This window comes from Otolemur garnettii, unplaced genomic scaffold (genome assembly GCF_000181295.1).
Source record: "Otolemur garnettii isolate 467f Iridium unplaced genomic scaffold, OtoGar3 scaffold00001, whole genome shotgun sequence".
Classification (NCBI taxonomy): domain Eukaryota; kingdom Metazoa; phylum Chordata; class Mammalia; order Primates; family Galagidae; genus Otolemur; species Otolemur garnettii.
Window position 1 is genome coordinate 16,623,884 of NW_003852396.1, and position 23,353 is coordinate 16,647,236.

Here is a 23,353-nt window from a genome sequence, read left to right on the forward strand (position 1 = left end):
ATTGTAGGTGTGAGCCACTGCACCCAGCCTCAAAAATATATTAAGAAAACTGAAAAATTCCCCACCCCATAGTACCATAAAGCAAAGCTCCTACATTTGAATTTGCTCCATTTATTATGAAGTGAGCATCATTTAGAGCAATGATTTTCCACTGGTATGATGCAAAAAATTTTAAAAATCATTAATTACATTATTTTCAAAAGAAGTTCAAAGCACAGTATTTTTTTTTTACTCTTTTCTTTTTTGATCAACATAATTCAAGTGCATCACAGAAGTTTAACTATAGGTTCAACCTTTTGTGAGATACAAAGCATCAATGTTATCATGAATTAGAGGTCAGAACCCCCTCCCTGCTTTTTTCAGACAAAGTCTTATTTTATCACCCAAACTGGAGGGTAGTGGTATGATCATAACTCAGAGCAACTTCCAACCCCTGAGCTCAAGTGATCCTCCTGCCTCAGTGCTAAGAGTGAGAGAAATTCTTTTGTTGCTAAGAATGGAAAAACTCTTAGCCTCTAATAATTCTCCTGCCTTAGCCTCCCAAAGTGCTAGCCAAGAAATCCAATTTTTTTTTTTTTTTTTTTACAGTCTTTTTGGCGAAGGCCGGGTTTGAACCCGCCACCTCCGGTATATGGGGCCGGTGCCCTACTCCTTTGAGCCACAGGAGCCGCCCAGCTAAGAACCCCATTTTTTAAAATTGTGATACACTGTCATGAATTAAAATTTACACTGTTAATAAATCTTAATATAACATTATTCTAAAGTGTCCTTTACTTTCTCTATCCTGTAAGTTTAAGTGATTTAAAATTACTCAACAGTACAACATAACAAATTGTTTTGAATACTACAATTGTTACCTGTTAGTTTTATTTGGGTTATAATCATAAGATTCCTTAATTGCATTCATCATTCTCTTTGAATTGATCCTCCAAAGTTTAAGAGAGTGATCCATACCACAGGACATTATTTTTTCACCCAAAAGATCATAATCCTGTATGTAAAATGAAAATTTTAAATTAAGTATATAAATTACAGTCCCAAATTATATTTATACAATTTTCACCTGATATAGTGAAAATTATCTTTTCAACCACAATACTAACTACATTTTGGGTTTTACCCATATAGGCCATAATTCAGTTTTGTTTTATTTATTCATTTATTTATTTATTTATTTTTACTGAGACAGAGTCTCACTTTGTCTCCCTTGGTGGCGTCTTAGCTCACAGTAACCTCCAACTCTTGGGCTCAAGTGATTCTCTTGCCTCAGCCTCCCTCGTAGCTGGGACTACAGGAAGATTTACAGTTTTAATTGGTTTGTCAACACCAGAGTATGAGCTTTTACAATACAAAAGGCAAGAAAATAAATTACTTGAATTTGGTCTTAACTATTCAATTTAAACATTTCTCTTGCTTTATTGTGAAGGTAAACCGAACACTACGGCAGAATAATTACTTGATGACATTGTATGCTGATCAAACAAAGAAAATACACAATTCTGTCCAATTCTGATCAAACAAAGAAAATACACAAACCTTTAATACGTGAAATGTAACGTTACCTGTTCTTCTAAGTCAAAACATTTCAAACATTTACACTGGCCTTAAATATCACTTTTTAAATACATTAAAAGGTCTAATATAAAGAAAATAACAGATTTCAACTTCATCATTTGCTGTTTACTAATTTTTGATAGGCACCTAACAGATTAATCTTATTTTACAGGTGGACACTGAGGCCCAGAGATGCTACTTAATTTAGTGTAAAGCATATGAGTTAAAGAAAATCTCACTCATCTATCCCTCTAGCAGGGAACTTCTATTTTACACGGAAATGATCCTGGTTTCATTCTAACAGATAATACAGAATTCTTAAGGAAGATGTTTTCCTTATTAACCTAGATATTATGTGTCAATCTAATCCTCCAGTTAATTATGAATACTGTTTTATAAGAGTCTAAAGACTTCAGGTGTGTGTTTCTTGAACTCACAAGTACACTACTACTTCTAATTACCTCACTGTCAACAGCAATGATACATCCTTAAAGAATCAATTGTTCTAATTTGTAGTTCTTCATAAAGGACAGTATACTTGGCTTTTACACACATATAGCCAGATACAAAACACTACTGCAACTCTTAGAAAGTCCTAAGTTGACAGGGTATCCCAAGGTAGGTATGATTCTCAAAAACACAAACAAGTCCCAACTATAGGAATATTTTTAGCGCCTCTAATTAATATGCTACACACTTCAAAATATACACACCTTTACACAGTTAAATTTAAAAAGCAAATAGGAAAATTTCTAAAGGAATCAAGTGAGATCTACATGAAACAAATAAAGCTAAAATAATGTAAAAATCTGAAACCTGAGTAAAAACACTTATATTGTAATAGATCAGTGGATTATAAAACATCAATATAAAGACATATTTGAACCAACTCTTGGTCTTTTATAACACCATTCCACCCAAAGAGAAGAGTTGAAAACGAGTTATGTAAAACTCAGTGTGACAATAAATCACTTCCTAAAAGTGAGTAATTTATGTTTCAACTTCACAGAAAAGATTTTAAAAGTTTGTTAATGGCTTAGTAGTTTAATTTTTTTCCTTTAACAACTGAGAAATAGTAAAACATTAATTTAGTGGTTTTAGACTAAGAGAAAAGGAACAAGTTTATAGCACTCATTCAGGTTATTAAAATAGCTTTGACTTGTTTTATTCCTTCATAGGTAAGATTAAAATCTTGTATGTCAAACCCAAATGAAATGTCTGCCTAACAGGCTATATGGAACAAACACACGTGTGCACATAAGAAGTTCCGTGGGGACTGCTCAGAGCTCCGTATGCTGCCCTGAAGCATTCAACTTACAGCACTCAGAACTTCATCTCTGTGTCCTTCTACGCCTCCAAATATTGCCACCAGAGTGTCCGTCTGGATATTCCATAATCGTAAAGCATGATCTGGTATAAGCATACAAAAAATTCAGATGAAATTTTATTCATTTATTACGAGCTTTCAACATCTTCTTAAGGAAAAACTGTCTACAGAAGTTTGGACTTCTTAAGTTATGCACAGTAAAACCTAAAAAATGGAATCTATATTACATAGCAACTTAAAATATTTACATCACATATAGAATTAACTAGGTTAGGTGAACTGTGTCCTACAAAAAGCATGTGTTGAAAACTTAAACCCGTAGGTAACACAGGGCCCTAACTTAAAAGTGTTAAGGTCACAGGGCTTCATCCTTAGGAATGAGCTGATACCAGTTACAAAAAAGCTTAATGCTATAAATTCAATCTCCTCCCTCACACCTTCTCTTGCACTGTTGGCCTTCCACTACAGGAATAATGCAGCACCTGGCCCTCACCAGACGCTGGTGCCATGCTCTTGGACTTCTCAGCCTTTAGAACTGTGAGCCCAGTAAATTTTTGTTCATTACAATTTATCCAATCTGTGGTATTCTGTTATGGCAGGATAAAACAGACTAAGATTGGTACTGAGAATTGGAATTGTTGCTATAAATATCAGAAAATATGGAAGCAGTTTGAAACTTAGTAATGGGATTACAGCTGGAAGAATTTGGAAAAGCAAGCTAGAAAAAGCCTGTTTTGCCATGAGTGGAGTAATGAGGTCAATTCCAGTGAGGACTCAGAAAACAAGAGTTGCAAGGAGAGCCTAAATCACCTTACAGATTACTTAATTGGTCATGATCAAAATGTTGATAAAACTAAAGATAGTAAACACCATTTTGATGAGTCTCAGATGGAAATGACAAGAGTATTGGAAACTGAAGTTAAGGTCATTCTTGTTACACAGTTGTAAAGAACTTAGCACACTGTGTCTGAGCAATGAAGTAGGATGGCTGGAAGAAGAAATATCTAAGCATCAAAGGATTCAGTGTTGTATCACTTCTTTTGGCAGCAGACTGTAAAATGAAAGGAGAGAAGTTTATGGAATTTGTAATTTAAAGGGAAGCAGAGCCAAAAGATCCGGACAACTCTCAGCCTGGCCACACAAACAAAAAATTGTGTTTGGGAGAGAATACCAAGGGTATTAAGAGGGATAAAAGGAAGCCAGGTTCTATTCATCAGTATAACTGGAGAAAGACTTCCAAAGCATTTCAGAGATTTCTGAGGCAAAGCTCAGAGATTCTGAGGGAAAGCTAGGACCTCAAGGCTTCCAAAGAAGCCCAAGTCCTCCCTACATTCACTTCCCAGAGGCACCTCAAGACTCTGCTCCCTGTCTATTCAGTGTTTCTTGGTTATTCCCAGTGTAGCTCAAGGGGGTTTAGGTCATAGCTTCAGAAGGTGCAAGGACAAATCTCAGCAGCATCCACAAGGTGTTAAGTCTGCAGGTGCACAGAATGCAAAGCTGTGGAGGCATGGCTTCCTCTACCTAGATTTTAAAGGATGTCAAAAACAATCTAGGAATCTAGGACACAGGCAGAAACTTGTCACAAGTCCAGAGCCACCACAGACTGAGTCCCCTCTTAGATAATACTTAGCCAAACTGTGGGGTCAGAGCCACTGTAGAGTTCTCCACTAGGGCAATGTGGTGGCGCTGTGGGGGCTCCACTAGGTCTTGGGATCCCCCAGATCCCAGAACTGTAGAGCAACCAGCATGTAACTGCCTTGAAGAGCTACAGGCATCTGACTCCAACCCATGGAAGGTGTTGTGTGAGCTATACCCAGTAAAGCCATGGAGCAGGCTGCCAGGTCTTTAGGCCCCAACTCCTGCCCCAGTATGCCCTGGAGACACGACATGGAGTCAAGAAAATTATTCTGATGCCTTAGGTCTAATGTTTGCTGTTGGATTTGGGGATTCTAACTTACTTGGGATCATTTAGTCACCTGTTCATCTTGCCTATTTCTTCCTTTTGGAATGGGAATGTGTATACTATGCCTAATGCTACCATTGTATTTTAAAAGTAGATAAATGATTTAATTTCATAGGCTCAGAACTGGAGGAGAATTTGCCTGGGGACGAATTCTACCTGGAGTCTCGCTCAAGTCCAATACAGATGAGAGCCTGGGCTTTGGATTTGAGTTGATGCTAGAATAAATTAAGTCTTTTGGACTTACTGGACGTAGTGAATGTATTTTGTATGTGAGGACATGAATTTGGGGAAGCAGGGGAAGAATTCTATAATTTGAATGTGTCCCCCAAAATCTATGTGTTGGAAACTTCCTCCCTAATGCAGAAGTTCTGGGATGTACAGACTAATGGGAGGTGTTTAGGTCATGAGCGCCCCACTCTTACCAAGGGATTATAAATGGCCCTGAGGCTGCAAATTCAATCTCTGCTCACTTTTAGCCTCTCTTCACCAGCAAAAATAGAATGATACAGTAAGATAAGTAAATATTTATGTCATCTTAAAATATTTTATCTTATTTTCTTCAAATAATTTTTTTCTTTTTTTTTTTTTTTTACAAATAATTTTAAATAACATCCTAATCTGATGGAAATAAACTTTTGAGGTAAGAAAATAAATACTTTGGGATTTGATATGAGTAATTTCACATTATGCCACAAAACAAGATAATTTTTGCCTTTACCACACTCACATTAACTGGAGGAGACTGATTAGATTTATAAGATTCTATAGTAAGCCCAAATTATGAAAACTACATATATTTTATACAAGTTTATAGAATGATATTCTTTTTTTTTTTTTTTGAGACAGAGCCTCAAGCTGTCCCCCTGGGTAGAGTGCCGTGGCATCACAGCTCACAGCAACCTCCAACTCCTGGGCTCAAGTGAGTCTCTTGCCTCAGCCTCCCAAGTAGCTGGGACCACAGGCGCCCGCTACAACGCCCAGCTATTTTTTGGTTGCAGCTGTCATTGTTGTTTGGCGGGCCCTGGCTGGATTCAAACCTGCCACCTTGGGTGTACATGGCTGGCGCCTTAGCCACCCGAGCCACAGGCGTCGAGCCATGATAGTCTTTCTTTAATGCCAGCTAACTTTCAAAATTTTTTTGTAGAGATGAGGTGTCACTATGTTGTCCAGGCTGGTCTTGAACTTCTAGGTTCAAGCAATCCTCCTCCCTTAACCTCCCAAAGTGCTGGATTGGGTGTTCTAGGTGTGAACCACTGCACCTGGCCCTGACCTTTTTTTTTTTTGAGACAGAGTCTCACTCTGTTGTCCTGACTAGAGCGTCATAGCTCACTCAAACCTCAAACTCCTAAGTTCAAGTAACCTTCCTACCTTAGCCTCCTGGGACTATATGCCATGCACCATTATACCGGCTAATTTTTTCTAATTTTTGTAGAGACAGGGTCTCACTCTTACTCAGGCTAGTCTCCAACTTGTGAGTTCAAGCCTTCTTCCCCCATTAGCCTCCCCACATGCTGAGATTATAAGCCTGAGCCATTGCACCTGGCTCTGACTTTTTTTTTTTTGCGGTTTTTGGCCAGGTCTGGATTTGAACCCGCCACCTCCAGCATATGGGGCCAGCACTCTACTCCTTTGAGCCACAGGTGCCTCCCAGCCCTGACTTTTTTATTAGTAGCCATCCTAAGTGGGTGTGAAATGGTATCTCATTGCGGTTTTGATTTATACTTTCCTAATGATTAATGACATGAATGATCTTCTCATGTGTTCTGGCCATGTTCTCACTGGCCATTTATATCATGTTCTTTGGAGAAATGTCTATTGAGAACATCTGTCCACTTTTTAATGGTTGAGCTGTAAGATGTATGATTTGTTAATTTTTTCTCCTACTTTGCAGCTTCTCTTTTTACTTTCTTGATAGTATCATCTGTAGCAAAATTCTTATACATGCTGAAAAGTTGTTTGATTAAAAAAAAAAATGCCCTTACTGAGACAACAGAAGATCAGGGTTAAAAGTTGTGATATTTAGAACAAGTGAGGGATTATTATTCACTCGTAAAGAAATATCTGAGCCCAATGACTATTATAAGGAGATAATAAAAAGTATTAAGTTCTTCCTAGAAGTGGTGATTTACGAACTTAAGCCTTGGTAGTTAAGAAAAATGACAATGAAACATTTTCATGTAAGAGTCTTCTCTTAAGGACATCCTTTGAGTGGATTGCAGGGGAAGTTACAGGTTTGACAGGCCTAAGAAAATACACTTGACTACATTAACACAGTAGAAAAGCAAAGAAAAAAGGCAATCAAGAACAGAATGTAGGAGAACCTAACATTTCAGATAGCGCAGAAACAATTAAGAATGACTAAGAAATCCACCCAGACCCAGAATAAATTTATATATAATACCACAAAAGCATAAAGAACAATGAGATGTTTGCTTTCTCTTTATGGGAAATAGTCCAAAGGGCTTATGCTAGAGAACTTAGAATTTTAAGAAATTCTATAGGGAATTCTTCATAAAAGTTTTTTTTTAAAGAAAAAAGCAGCATGGATTTGGACAGGGTAATGGTAATTAGTAAAATTATTTGCAAAATCATCTTAAAAACTAAAAATCTCATAACTTTCTTGATATGCTACCTAAAACCCATCAACCCACACTTAATCCTCAGCCTCAGCACCAATTATTTTACTTGGATCTGATGTTAAAAGACTTAAGCATATTTCAAGGTCCTTTTCCCCAATTCTTGCTTTAGAAATAATGTAGCCTGGGATTTTCTATTAGAATTTACTGTTAATAATTATTTTTAAAATTTTACTTTTTTCCCTTAGAATACTATTGGTCCCTTAAAAAAATTATTCCCAAATAAAATGGACTTGCTGACCTAAACAACAGAAGGCTCTCGAAAAGATTATTTATTTGGGAATAAAGCACTGCGACTGGAATATGCATGCTATACTCAACTACGTGCAATTTGGAGAGGTAAAAGCAAACAAGGTTTTCAAAGAAAAAAACCGAGGATTACATAATTGTTTTGAAATAATTATCCTTGGCCAGAAACATCAATAACGTGAGTGATGCCAGTTGAGGCTGCATAAGCAAGTTACTGGGCATATGTCTATTCAGAAGTATTTTTTTGTGTAAGGTCATGAGGGCCTCTGTGTGAGGTTATGGTTTTTGTAGTCTTTTGTGATAGTTTTTCTTGTCAGGCATGTGAGTATAAGAGCTTTCTCTTCATGGCTTTTCCTGACTTTATTTTTCAGGGTTTGCTTAACAATAGGGATTCAATTTAATTCTGACAACTTTCATAGACTAAACATCTGTTTCTCTTACCTTTGCTTACTGACAAGAGAAGATTTGGATCTCTTGGATGGAATTTCAGCTCATTGATAGCATTCCCATGGCCAACATAGTGCTACAATAAATTTAAAACATTTCAAGTTTCACATCTCAAAATCAATAAATTGTTTCATAAATCTTTAAGAGAATGAATAGTTCCACTTAAAGGAGTAACTCTCAACCCTGGCTGCATAAATCACCCAACAAACTTGACATAAAAAGAAATAAAATATGCTTAAGCCCCACTGCAGCTATTCTGATTTGATTGGATAAGCAAAGGCTCAGGCAAGTCTCTAGTTCAAAAGATCTTCAGGTGATTCTAAAGTATCCTCAGGGTTAAAAACAGCCAAAGTGACTTGTCCTCCTATCAACTTCCTAGGTGTCCCCTTTATGTTCATCACAAGGTTCCCTTGACTCTACAGCTTCTCCCCCAAGTTTGGGTGTCTTGGAAAATAAATTCACTCTGACTTTATTAACATTTTCCTTTATTTTACATTACCCAAATGTGACAAAGATCTCAAAAGAAAGCATTAAGCAAAGTACAAATCAAATCCCAAATTTTACAGCCACTGATTGCATTAAAGTGTAACATGACAAGCTTTCACAGATGTGTATTCAAAAGAAACAGGTCTATAATTTAGTGAGAAAACCCACCTTTATACACTGCATCGTTATAGGATTAATTATCCTAATTATGCCTCTGGATCCTGCTACAGCTAGCAGAGGATGGCTTGTATTGCTATCATAGGTCCATGCACAAGTGTAAAAGTTTTCATCAGCCTAATAAACACCAGTTAAGAAAAAGTAATTTTTGAAATATAAGCGTGTCAATGATTACAACAGACATCCCAGTATGTCCTTGGACTGAAGGAAAAAATTAAAAAAAATTTTTTAAAATGATTACAAGAGAAGGAAACCTACAAAGAACTGCTAAATTTTTCAACATAAAAAGTTCTCATTTGTCTCTATACAACCAAATTTATACAATGGCAATACTAGGTCTAAAATTCCCACCAAAAAATCAAACAAAATCACAGTCCCTCCACTCAACTATGTTTACTATTTCAGTGTTTGTAAAACTATTCCACTCTGTCCTTACAGTGCCAAACAGCCACAGACAATATATAAACAAACGGACATAGCGTGTTCCAGTAGAACTTTATTTACAAAAACAGGTGGCCAGCCTGCAGGCTGTAGTTAGCTGCCCTCTGCTCTATCCTGGTACTTCTGAATCTGAATATCTAAATCAAATTGTATAATTAGTTTACCACCTTTTTCTGTGGGGGCTCCTATTTTTCTTCTAGAGAAGACTGAACATCTTTGCCTTGTCTTGTTTGCTAGGTTTTCAAATGAATCTGGAAAAAGTATCTTGCTACCTACCCTTAGCTGCTCTAACCTCTTGGCTTTTCATATTTTTCCTTTTTTAAAAATTTTAATTTAATGTTTTTATTAAATCCTATCTGTGTACATTAAGGCTCAAATTTTTCCTTTTTTTAATGAACTCAAACTTACAATGTTTTATTTCCTCAGCTGTGTGTTTATTTTTACCCCTAAGCTTTCTTTTCTTTCTTTGGAGATAGAGTCTCACTTTGTCACCCTCAGTAGTGTGCCATGGTGTCACAGATCACAGCAACCTCAAACTCTTGGGCTCAAACAATCCTCTTGCCTCAGCCTCCCAAGTAGCTGGAACTATAGGCACCCACCATAATGCCTGGCTATTAATTTTTTTTAATTAGCTCAGGCTGGTCTCAGGCAATCCACCCACATTGGCCTCCCAGACTAATAGGATTACAGATGTGAGCCACAGTGCCTGCCCTGGCCCCCAAGCTTTCTTAATTCAAATACTTGGAATGACTGCCAGTCACAGCTTCTGATCAATTCAAGTTTATCTCATTATAATTATGCTGAAATGATAAATTCTAGGAAAGGTCAAAGAAACTAGATTATTTTAGTTAGTCTCTACTAACATTTTCTAGATTCTACTAGATTTCTAATGCTCCCATCTCCCGCCATCAGCACCCACTCACTTACACACACCCCACAATAAATTTCTAAGGATCAGAGAAACTAGATACCAGGATTCTCTTAGGTGATGGTGATAGTGGTCGTGAAAACATAGCACTGGTTAAAGTTAAAAAAGGACAAGAACTTTAGGAAATTAATCTAGAAAAGTTTTAGTGTACTTATTGGAAATAAATATATTTGACCAGAGATAATAAAAACCCAGGAAAGGATACATCAGCATCCACATAAGATTGCAACAACCGGATTTCTCCTTGTGAATGACATTCATATAAGGTAACCTAATGAAAACAAAATATAGTAAGTTTTACCAAGTACAGAAACAAACTCTGTTTTACTTTTAAACATATTTTACTCACAACTATATCTTAAGTATACTACAGAAACTATTGCCTTAAAAGCTACTTTAAGCTTAAGGAAGCCATTAAAAAGCCCAATGTTTTACATAATATCCAGAATATATTAAGTATTGTAGCAATAATACTTCTAATATTTTAAATTTATACTTCATCCATATAATTGCACCAACTCTTCAAAATGAATAAAGTTGGAACATCCCAAAGTAACTGTAGTTTATAATCCTTAAAATTCATAATAAAAGTCTTTGGGTAGTTTTAGAGCAATTACATATAAGCAAATCTACAATCTGCCTAATAATGAATTATTTTTCATGGGTACAGCTAATTAAATATTAACTTTCTATGTATGGTGGCCTTTTTCATTTGTCACATATTATAAAATTGAAAATATGCACACTAATTGAAATTTTGCAATGCGAAACTTTTACAAATCTCCATTTTTCTTATACCTTAGTCACCTTAGCAAAAGCCTATTAATATTTTGTAATAGTATAAAAGAACTCTAAGATCTTATAATCATAGTTTATCAATTCATAAAATAATCTCTACATAAATATTCTAAAATATTCTTTATATGACTGCTAACTAAGTTATGTCCTAGGAGACAATTACATTTTCCTTTCTCTCTTTTTTTTGGAGATTTTGGCTGGGGCTGGGTTTGAACCCACCATCTCCGGCATATGAGGCCCACGCCTTACTCCTTTGAGCCACAGGCGCTTCCCTTCCTTTTCTTTTTAAAGAAAACCTAAAAGTAAGACTTTTTATAATTCAATAAACTATGAAATAGCCTTTAATGTCACTTTAAAAGAGAACAGGGATTTGTTGTTGTTGTTAAAACGCTGGGAATGTTGCAATAAGCATAATGACGCACAAAGTACACCAATTCTGGTACTATTATAGCCAAGTATAATCTTAGGTTTATAAGATTACATTGGTTTACAAGGTTAAATCTTATAAAGCTTACAACATTAAATCTATAAAGTTTAGAAGATTGTGTCTTAAAGGTGGATTCAAATTAATTAATGGGCTATATCCCCAACGAGGAAAAAAAATAACCTCAATTTTTTTCTTGAAACTATATTATGCTTTCGTCTAAATTGTTTTTTTCAATGAATTTAGGAACTAAACAACTATAAGCTGGCTACATATCACACTTACATTTAGCTGAACACTTTAAAAAAAAGAAAAGGCCGTTATCTCGTGTTACCAACTTATTGGCAACATTCAAATACTTAGAATTTCAAAGACTTTTCAAATTGTAAAGGCACTAGACCTTAAATGTTATTAAAACACCCTTTAAAGAGTGTACAGGAAAAAAATAACTAAAACCAAATTTTACTTTTTAGAAAACATGAATAGAAAAGATCTAGCCTAGAAAGGATGAGTATGTATTACCATTAATCCTCCAACTTTTAGAGAAGGAAAAAAAAACCCTTGAAAATATGCTGACATCTGAAAAATACTAAATGGACAACTCCCCTACTATTAAGTTAATTTTGATTGACACTAGAAGAATATCAACATTAAGAAACAAAAATGAATACAGGGAACAAGTCGGATGCATTAAAAACCATGCCCTTTTCTTTCCCTAAGAATTTTAGCACAATTACTAAAGAAGCATAAAATTGTATTCTATTCAATTAAAATAACTTATGGAACACCTCTCACATTCACTCCATACCCTCCCCCTCTTTGGCTGAGAATAGAAGAATTGACCTTTATTTGTGCTCAACCCATATCCAATTAACCCATTTCCTCCATTATCTTTTTTTCTAAGTACACCAACCTACTTCTATGCTATTCCTTTTAATTCCTAATATAGTATCAACAAGTAACCCAAATGTTAACTTACAAAGACTTAAGAGGACAATTTTTCCCTGAGATGATTTCAACTTTAAATAGAAGACTCTTAAAGATTTCCTGGAAAGCACTAAGAAATCTTGTTCTCCACATATTTAGAAGTGAATGGAGTAAATTTGAGCAATCCTTCAGCTCTGCCCCCAATGTAATTCAAAAATTAAATAATTGCATATATATATTTTTTGAGACAGTCTCATTTTGTCACCCTTGGCAGAGTGCCATGGCATCATATCACAGCTCACAGCAACCTCAAACTCTTGGGCTTAAGCGATTCTCTTGCCTCAGCCTCCCAAGTAGTTGGGACTACAGGCGCCTGCCACAATGCCTGGCTATTTTTTAGAGAAGGGTCTTGCTCTTGTTCAAGCTGGTTTCGGACTCGTGAGCTCAGGCGAGCCACCCACCTCAGCCTCCGAAGTGCTGGGATTACAGGCATGAGCCTCTGCACCCATACAATGGTTTATTTTAAAATGTGCCAGCATGACCCTCTTCCCTCATCACTCTTAATTCAAAATAGTTTTGGTTTCCTTAAAAACAAACTCAAATATTTATTGTAAATAATTAAAACACTTTTGTCTTTTTTTTTGTTTTTTTTGAGACAGAGTGTCAAGCTGTTGCCCTGGGTAGAGTGCCATGGAGTCACACCTCACAGCAACCTCCAACTCCTGGGCCCAAGCAATTCTCTTGCCTCAGCCTCCCAAGTAGCTGGAACTACAGGCATCTGCCATCAGCTATTTTTTGGCCAGGGCTGATTTGAACCCGTCAGCTCTGGTGTATGCGGCTGGCGCCCTAGCTGCCTGAGCTACAGGCACCAAGCCAACACTTTTGTCATTTTTAAAATTCAGATTTCTTGTCCTATTTGAATGATAAATAACAAAACAATTCAAAAAAGAGGAAAGTCAAGTCTTTCAACAACTCAAAATATTTATAAAGACAAATCCAACTATAAAATCATTTCATGAATTGAGAATAATATGAAGATGTATTTTCAGTTGTAATACTAGTTTTAATTTGTCAATTTCTAGAAAACTTCACTCTTACACAATCATATTGTTAAGTCAGCTATACAGAATCTACAGTGAAATCATTCCATTTCAATGTCACATTAACACAAGATCAGATCATCAAGCCAAATACGAAACAGACCCCTTAACACTCACTCTGTTGCTTCCTACAGTTGCAAATACTAATGGATCTCCTTCTTTACTGTGCCAGTTAAACTGAACTCCAAACAATGGTTGGTTATGATCTTCCTATAAAATAATCATGAAATAAGAAGAATTAAAGTATTTTAGAGACCAAAAAATGGTAGTAAACTAATTTTGCCCCTTCTAATTTTTTTTTTTAAAAAGCAATCCATTATTTTGTGTATCACTAGTGTTAACATTTTAAAATATTGTGAAAGATAATGTTTTCTAATAATCAAAAGCTTAAATCAGGCCAGCACGGTGACTCATCCTAGCATTCTGGAAAGCTGAGGTGGAAGGATAACTTAAGGTCAGGAGTTCAAAACTAGTCTGGGTAAGAGCAAGACGCAAGACGCTATGACTCTATCTCTACTAAAATAGAAATAATTAGCTGGGCACAGTGGTACTCACCTGTAGTCCCAGCTACTTAGGAGTCTGAAGCAGAAGGACTGGTTGAGCCCAGGAGTTTGAGGTTGCAGTGAGCTATCATGATGCCACTGCACTCAAGCTAGGGCAACAGAGCAAGACTCTGTCTCCAAAAAAAAAAGCTTAAATTACTGGTTAGATAACTACTTACCCATGAAAATACTTTGACATTTGCCTTTAATTTTCCTAAACTCAATCATATTCTTTTAATTCACAATAAACTGGGTAATTTTGATAGACACCTTTAACTTCTCGGGCCATAAGACTATAGTTTATTTTTCTGAAATAAGAAACTAATAAAGGGCCTTAAAGAGGTAATACAGCTTCTTTGGCATTCACTAAATTCTATTAGTCTCAATTTTTCCCTTGTAAGGTGAAACATATCAGACACCACTCAAATCACTTCTGTTAATCCTATATAAACAATTTTAAATAACCTTAAATTTAGGTCTTAAAAGAAAAATATCCCAATAAGTATAATGAACAAGAATACTTAAACAGAGGGAAAGTATAGAACAGTGTAAGTCCACAGTTACAGAAGACTATGAGGAGATATACCTCCCCAAATTATTTACTTTTACTAACAAAGTTATTTTTCAGCTTTAGGATTGTACTGGTAATCTCCTGGCATTTTACAATAAATTTTCACCTCAAGCTACTGTTTTCACTTCCTAAAGTCACAGCTTTCATTTTCTTTCTTTCTTTTTTTTTTTTTTTTTGAGTTGGTGTCTGCTCTATTGCCCAGCTAGAGTGCAGTGGCATCATCACAGGGACCTCAAACACCTGGGCTCAAGTGATCCTCCTGCTTCAACCTTCCAAGTAGCTGAGACTAAAGGCATGCACCACCACATCCAGTTAATTTTTTCTATATTTTGTAGAGATGGTCTGGCTCTAGTTCTGGTTGGTCTCCAACTCCTGAGTTCAAGCCATCCTCCCTCCCACATAGGTCTCCCAACATGCTGGGATTACAGGTGTGAGCTCTCACGCCCAGCCACAACTTTCATTTCTTATCTTTTGAAAAGCCACAGCTTTAAGCTTTTGACATACTTAGTACTTAAAAACATTTTCCAGATATAGTACCGGAAAGAAGTAGGTTAATACAAATAAACATTAGCATCAAACTATAATTGACACTTCTTTTTAATATGCTGAGATTAATTTCTCTCCTTTCACAGGTGTATAATTTGACACTCTGAGTGGGAAAATGTCATATAGTTATAGCTTCTTGTCATCTAAGTCATATGCTTTCCCAAGACTATCAACAGCATATTCAGATAATCAGAAAATGTTTTAACTTGCATAATGCATAAGATAATGTAATGTATTTTTTCCCTTAGTATAGCATGACCCCCCAATTTAAAAAAAAATGGACAATAAAAGAAAACATCTTTTTATAAAAAAAAGAAAACCTTTTTATAATGTAAATAAAAATATTACTGAAGACACAGTAATTTAAATAAACCCTTTCCACCAAATATTGAATATTCAAAAGTTTTTTAATTTGTATACCTTTTTCTTTGAAAATAATTTTAAAAAACAAAGGACAAAAGTTAAATTTAAAAAACTGTACAAAGTAAGACATCTGTTTCAAGTTAATAGGTCACATTAAGTTCTTTTTAATAGCTGGTCCCAGAAGGGCTCATGAAAGGTAACATTTCCCAAAACCTTTTATTTGAATACGAACAGTAAAGGAAAAGCATTCAGCAATACTCAGTGTCAGACATTTAAATTAAAACAAAAATCAAAACCAGGGAAACTAAACATGATGGACTATAATAAATACGCAGTCTGAGCCTCATAAAAAATAACCCTTCAAAATACTGTAACTTTAAAACATGACAGAGTGCCTTCAGTATGAAATGTGTGCCACTGAGAAACAGTTCTGAAGCCTAGCATTAAGCCCACAGGATGTTTTTGCACATACCTTGAGACTATTTACACATTTGAAAGAATATTTGCATTTCTTTGACTTCCATTTTCCCTTTCCCCAACTTTTCCTTCCAGGTGCATTTGGTGTGTTTGTAGGTGTATCGGGGCGTTCAGTGTTTGTACCACTTTCTATACTGACAGCATCATCCTGTAAGCAGTAAATTAGGAAAAATGATATGAAACAATATTGTATTTAGCAGGAAATAACTTTGTCCTGGGAAAATGCTGACTGACCGAAAAGAAAGAATTTTTGCCAAATAAAGACAAAAAGTAATCCAGCTACACATTAGAATCTTGCAGATATTTCATAGCAAAAAGGAAAAAGAAAATGCTAATGAGAATGACAGCAGTCTGTGCCAGTCACTGTAATGCACAGGATCGTTTAATCTTTACAGCTCTTCACAGAAGGTACTGTTAAGGTAAGGAAGTGTTGTTGAGACAGCCCAACTGGTTGCTGGCAGGAGTTGCTAGAATTCAAACTCAAAGCTGTGACTTCTAAATGCGAGTGATATACGGATCTTCATAATTTATTTGATTAAGTTGGCCAGTCTGAAGCACCTGAGTAGGCAGTTGTTCAAAGCAGAAGTGTAAATGGTTCCTATTTTAGAAGGAGTTTTATTAATAAAAAATCTTATTATTCAAATTCTGCTAATTTATAACATAAATCATTGGGATTTTTGTTTGTTTGTTTGTTTGAGACAGAGTCTCACTTTCTCACCCCTAGCAGAGTGCTCTGATGTCACAGCTCACAGCAACCTCTAACTCTTGGGCTCCAGTGGTTCTCCAGTCTCAGCCTCCAGAGTAGCTGGGACTACGGGCACCTGCCACAATGCCTGGCTATTTTTAGAGATGGTGGGATTTTGTTTTAAGTCCTACTATAGTATTCCATACTATTTACAAGTGAAATTTGCCTCAGAGTTCTAAAGTAATACTAATACTCATACATTTGAACTCCAGAGACACTCAACAGTTAAACTAAAATCCTTCTGAATACAGAAAGGACTGCAAGAAACCTTGAAAATTCTCCTTTGTGCCTATCTCCAGTGCAGAAGGCATAGCAATGGCCCTCTAAGCCCAGAGGATGATTTCACTACCTCCTTTGATTATAGATTCTAATATCTTCTTTGGACTAAAAAGATAAAAAAAAATAGTTAAATCTATGACTTTAGGGCAGTAGTTCTGAAATTATTCTAGAGGAAACCTTTTTTCCATGAAATACCCATTAATATGTTAGAACACAGTCTAGGAAACATTGCTTTAGGGACTATTTCTAAATTATCACTTCCTAAAGTTTGTTTTATGCTATTACAGAAGGTTAAACATAACTAGTGTGTCAAAAGGTATATAAAGTCATATTAATTTACTTAAAAACAATCTAACATTATAATAGTCCGTGGGTGTTTACACAACCTCAGATGATTCCAGACGAGATCGGGCACATTCAGGGTGGTAGGGCCGTGGACAGATGATTCCAAATGACAGGCTTTTTAAAAAAATACACTATCTGAAACATATGATTATGTATTATAAAAAAATAAAAAGTGGATAGGTGGCATGAAGTAGGTACTCAACAAATATTTGAACTGTAATTTAATGTAAATGTAATTATTCTTTATAGAAAGAGAAAATGAAATTTTTATCTCTTCTACCTGCCTTTCAGTTGTACTTAGTTAAAATCAACTGTAGAAAACTTGTGTCTTAATGCAAATCTATGTGTCACCTACAGCACACCCTTCCAAGTTATCAAATTACAAAGCCATCTTAAAAAACTCTTCTTAAATTCTAGTAACTGATAGACATGCAAATTTTGTCTCCAAAGTAGAGATTCAAAATTTCTTTCCTCACTTAATGGAAAAAAAAGTTTTTGTCTCCAGTTGCAATTCATCTCTATATTCCTTTACGCCATATAAATGTGAGCCATTTTGACTTTTGTGGTTAACCAGTTACTGTATAACATTTGCCTGGTTTCCTTGTACCAGTAAAACATAACTTTTAACGTGTTCACTTATCTTTTTTCTGAAAAAATATCTTTTGACACTAGAGAAATGAAATAATGAAACTCTTAGACATTTCTATACCAGCCTTGTTAGTTGAACAATGAGTTGCCACTCAATAGGCCACACAAAACACTGTCAACAGGGCACACTGTCTAATTTTACTTCTGACCACTTAATTTACCCATCTCCTCCAAAAGCAAATCAAGATAGAATCAAATGAAAATGTAATACAGTCACGACATTATTTTATCTTTAAATTAAAATCAACTCTTTGCTGAATGCCTAATATGTGTACATACTGACTTCCACTACACGCCCTCTCCTCACAGTAAGAAAAGATACTTACTGAGCCACAGATATGGCAAACCATCTTCATTTGCCCAACAAAGATACAGATTCAAGGGAGACTAACTCATTCCTTAACCTTGCCACAGGTTACTTGAGCAAAAAGAAGTCTCCAGATTCTGCCTTCTGCTTTTACCAACCACCTCAAACTTTAGTACTCTTCCAGGAGCTAACTACTCCAGGGTCATATAATCTCAGAAAGTTTGATAAAATAGCAGACAACACATACAGTAAGTTTAAGATGTGTTCTTATAGATATACTTTGACTCTAACAGCGGTTAATTACCTCAGGTTACCTTAACTCCAACTCAAAACCACATTCTTCTTCCTGTCTGCTTTTAGCCTCTTTATTCAGCTCCCTCAAGAGTAAAACTACTGTTCTGGTTAGTTTTTTTCTGAACTCATTTTTTTTTTCAAGACAGCCTCAAGTTGTCATCCTTAGTAGAGTACTCAAACATCACAGCTCACAGCAACCTCCAACTCCTGGGCTCAAGCGATTCTCCTGCCTCCGCCTCCCAAGTAGTTGGGACCACAGGCACTCGCCACGAGACCGACCGGCTATTTTTGGTTGCAGCCATCATTGTTGTTTGGCGTATCCAGGCTGCATTAGAACCTTCCAGCTCAGGTGTATGTGGCTGGCGCCTTATCGGCTTGAACCACAGGTGTCAAGCCTTTGAACTCATTTTTATTCAGTCTTCTCTACTCTCTTCTCTTTACTCTCAAACAAATAAATAAATAATACAACTTTATGATTTGATTTCGTTTGAAACCTTATATAACGTATTTCACACACTTAAAAATTTACTCTGATGCTTGACGCCTGTAGCTCAAGTGGCTAGGGTGCCAGCCACAAATACCAGAGCTGGCAGGTTCGAATCCAACCCAGGCCTGCCTCTCCTAATTTCTTGTAGATTGAAGATAGTTGGGAGGAATTGAGAGCCCATGAACTTGAATGTGGAAAAAAACTGCATCTTGATTTTCACTACTTTTAACTGAAATTTAGTACTTCCTTCTATCATAATGCAGGCAACGTTATGACTATTACAGTACAGGAATTGTGACTTTGTCACCAATGGAAATCATGTACTTTTATATTATACTATAGTTGTAGCAAAACTCAAAAAAACTGTATGTCAAAGAAAAATACAAGGCCGGGTGCGGTGGCTCACACCTGTACTCGGAGCACTCTAGGAGGCTGGGGCAGGTGAATTACCTGAGCTCAGGAGTTCAAGACCAGCCTGATCCAGAGGGAGACCTCCTCTCTAAAATTAGCCAGGAGGCTGAGACAAGAGAATAGCTTGAGCCCAAGTGTTTGAGGTTGTTGTGAGCTGTGATGCCAAAGCACTCCACCAAGGGCAACAAAATGAAACTCTATTTCAAATAAATAAATAAATAATACACTTCTATGATTTGATTTTGTTTGTAACCTTATATAATGTATTTCACACACTTAAAAATGTTACTCTGAGGCTCGGTGCCTGTAGCACCGGAGCTGGTGGGTTCTAATCCAGCCTGGGCCAGTCAAACAATGACAACTCCAACCACAAAATAGCCAATCTTGTGGCAAGCGCCTATACTCCCTGCTACTTGGGAGGCTGAGGCAAGAGAATCACTTAAGCCCAAGAGTTGGAGGTTTCGGTGAGCTGTGAGGCCCTGGCACTCTACCCAGGGCAACAGCTTGAAACTCTGTCTCAAAAAAAAAGAAAAAAAAGTTACTCTGAGAAGGCTCCACAGGATTAAGGCTTCCAAGGCACATACACAAGAGTTAAGCTATCCAAATGGAGGAACCAAAACAAAGGCTAATCCAATCATTTGGTTCTGAATAGCTTTAAAATTGCACTAAAATAATCTTTCCATTTATTCTGTCCCTTGAAATTTTCCTCCTCTAAGTAGGTTTGTCATTTTCAATCATCCCTGATTACATATGTGGAAGGGCCAGAAGCATAACTACTACATTCTGTGTAATCAAAAAATAACAGCAATTATTATAAATAATTAACATCTGTATAGTACATACTATGGGACAGGCAGTCTTTTAAGCTCTTTACCTACATTAACCCATATAATCTGCACAAATACCCTACGAAGTAATAAGCAAATGCAAAAATACATAAAATTAACAGTCTCCAGGGACTGAAATGAAAAGGGGAAAAAATTAGATCCCAATATAAAGTGAGATTGGGGAATAGAAACAGAGAATTAAAAAAAAAAAAAAGGCCTTAAAGTAGCATTTAATATATTCTGGATTTCCAGAAATTTCAAGTCTAAGATCCCACAAACTGATATTTCCTGAAATGTCTTTCTCCTCTCTGCAAAAAGAATCCTTTCCTATTTCTTTGAGGAAAATCTCGGTCATGACATCATGCATACACATGCATCAATGCAGAAACTAGGAAGAGGTAACATTTATTCCTACAACTAGCCAAACTGAGAAAACGAAACTTCCCAACTCTTCTAAAATATTTTAAAGACTTTAAAAAGATGTTCAGAAGTTGTTGCCATGTATCATGAGAAGCGGCTCATATTTTGGAATATCTATGAGTAAACTATCAAGACATTTCGTTGACCTTATTGCGTATCAACCTAAAATAGGAAACTGACAAATTATTAATGTCAATTCAGCTATTACTAACGAATCACTTTAACACGGCTGGGTTAACTGTTAGGACAAGATGATTACCAATGTCCATTTCAGAGTTTTAAAAAATCTGATTCCAAAACACCTTATACTTGCCAAATACTAGTTCCCTACATTTAATTAAATATAGTATATATGCCTTTACCACTGCTGCCTACAATCTTTCAAGTCGTCCCCTTTAACCGTAAATAAAAACTTTCAAAGGAGAAGCCGCCCCTCCAAGTCAGAAGACGACCCTCTTCAATTGTGCATCTCCTACAGAAAACGCAATCTCCACGGATAAGACCGAAGCAGACCTCAAGTCCCCTTTTATAAAGTCTCCCAAACTCCATAAATCTAAGATCTACGCTTTCCATCCTGGATATTCCATAGGGCTCTAAAAGTGACACAGTTCCTAAACTCTTTTAATAGGGTCCCTAACCAACTCTGCCCCCTCTGTCCAACTTTCTTAGAGAAATCTCTAACAAGCCTTTTAAACTACTAGAATCTCAGATCCGCTAAATCTCCGAAAGGCTCAAACACTCCCCCATCACATGCAAAAGGATTTCAGAGCAAACCTCTCAGATGGACGCAACCACTTAAATCACAATCACTCTCCTTCACCAAGTTTCTGCTTGGTCTCGGCTCCAGCTCAATATCCCCAAAAAGACAAGTTTGATTTTCTCTAGCACGCCCGCGTTTTCCTAAGGAGAGAGTGACACCTCTCCCTCCCCCAACAGCCGTCCGCCCGCCCCCGCGACTACAGTTTTAAAAGCACTTAAAACTTTCACTCCAGAGTTCCGCGACTGTTAGGGGCTGCACTCACATTCTCGTCTCCAGAGAGGTCGGGGTTGCTGTTCTCATCGCTGCTCAGCTTCTGCTTCTTGGCTGCAGGCATGTCTGTTCCCGCCGGCGTAGTCGCCACTTCCCTCTCGGACATATTCCTCCGCCTCCCTCCAGGTTCCTGCCGCCTCGGGCGGGGCCTCCGCCACACCGCCGTCAAGCAAGCCCGGCCGGAGCTTGCCGCAAAGTTGCCACTGCCGCCGCCACCTCCACCGCTTCCCCCACTGTCGCAAATCGCGCCCAGCCGCCGAGGCGGGCGTGCGTGCGACCCCGCCACACTGCTGAAAAAGGGGCGCGCACGCGCGCCCTCCCGCGCGGCTTCCTGGCTCCTTCCCTTTCCCGACTCCCGTCTTGCCCTTTTCCCGCCGCCCTCCCGGCAGTTTGCGCGGAGATGTATGATCCGTTGGCTTAAGAGGGTAGTATTTCGTATGTCTCCTTTCCTCACCCCCGCCTCAAAAAGAAGAGGCAGAACTTAAAGGGATGCTCCCTCACCCCCTTTCTCCTTCCAAAGACGTTTCAGCCGCAATTGGCCCAATCCTTCGATCTCCGACCCGCTGCTAGGGAGCGAAAGTCTGTGGAATGGACTAGCCCACCGATGTCCCATGGGTCGGGGGAAGATACGAGAAGTCATTCCTTGCTTTAACTGTGCATATCAAATGTCCTTAACCTTGAACTTGGAGGATAATTCAGTAAAGTAGTCACAGAGCTAATCGTAACTTAATTCTTTTTTGAGGGCAGAAACTCAGAAAACGTAGATCGCTACCCACTTGCCTCCCCCATCTAGCAAATGGGAAGTACCCATCAGGAGATGCGCATGCTCCGAGTGTATTCTCGCGCTGGGCAGTCGAGACCCGCCTCCTCCACGCCCCACCCCTTTTCGAATTCTTGTTTGCTGAACCGACTAGTCTTCTACCGGGTTTCTGTAACCTGAGTTGGAATTCTAAGCGCTTCCAAATCCATAGTCTTTGGTCGCGCCCTAAATTTTTGTCGTTTATTCTGATGGCTATTTATTTCAATGAATGATTATCCAGTTGTTGGCAAGGTTAAGGTTTAAATGGAAGTATCCTAAAATTACGTGATTACACCAGAAGTGCTCTTTATAACTGCTCTGAACAGTGCCAAGGCCTATAATCCAGTGGTCATTTCCAGCTATATAGAAGACTGTGAGACCTAACTGGCGGACAATTTTTTTTTTTTTTTACATAAGTTACAATGAAATTTTTAGGAGAGTACAACCAAACATGCTTCACCAAAATATTTGTCTCTGTTACTGTATCTGGGTTCTTGACTGATTTGAAATGCATTGGTGAATCGCGTGGCTTTGTTAGGTCTTTAAACCATACACGTGTTTATGAGCAGCAGAGAAAGGAGAATGATGATAAAAAGTAAAATACAGTTGTGACTGTCTTTCTGGCTCTCGTCTCCATGTTTAAAAATGAGGAGATGGCTCGGCGCCTGTGGCTCAAGTGGCTAAGGCGCCAGCCACGTACACCCAAGGTGGCAGGTTCGAATCCAGCCCGGGCCCGCCAAACAACAATGACGGCTGCAACCAAAAAAATAGCTGGGCGTTGTGGCGGGCGCCTGTGGTCCCAGCT

At 37.4% G+C, this 23,353-nt stretch overlaps 1 protein-coding gene across 4 annotated transcripts in view; it reads right to left on the reverse strand.

Moving 5' to 3' along the window:
* The window catches only part of EED (embryonic ectoderm development), a 35,412-nt gene extending 12,707 nt beyond the window's left edge, over positions 1-22,705 (reverse strand). The window contains exons 1-8 of one of the 4 annotated variants that reach the window (XM_003780843.3): positions 21,742-22,705; positions 15,952-16,104; positions 13,575-13,667; positions 10,414-10,479; positions 8,831-8,956; positions 8,171-8,252; positions 2,873-2,964; positions 858-991 (exon numbers count right to left, since the gene is read on the reverse strand). In XM_003780843.3, the coding sequence (XP_003780891.1) occupies positions 858-991; positions 2,873-2,964; positions 8,171-8,252; positions 8,831-8,956; positions 10,414-10,479; positions 13,575-13,667; positions 15,952-16,104; positions 21,742-21,855 (860 nt within the window). In that variant the 5' untranslated portion in view covers positions 21,856-22,705. The remainder of the gene's footprint in view (positions 1-857; positions 992-2,872; positions 2,965-8,170; positions 8,253-8,830; positions 8,957-10,413; positions 10,480-13,574; positions 13,668-15,951; positions 16,105-21,741) is intronic. The other 3 variants (XM_023511690.1, XM_023511687.1, XM_023511692.1) reach the window with 3 other exon arrangements.
* Positions 22,706-23,353: the final 648 nt, after the last annotated feature.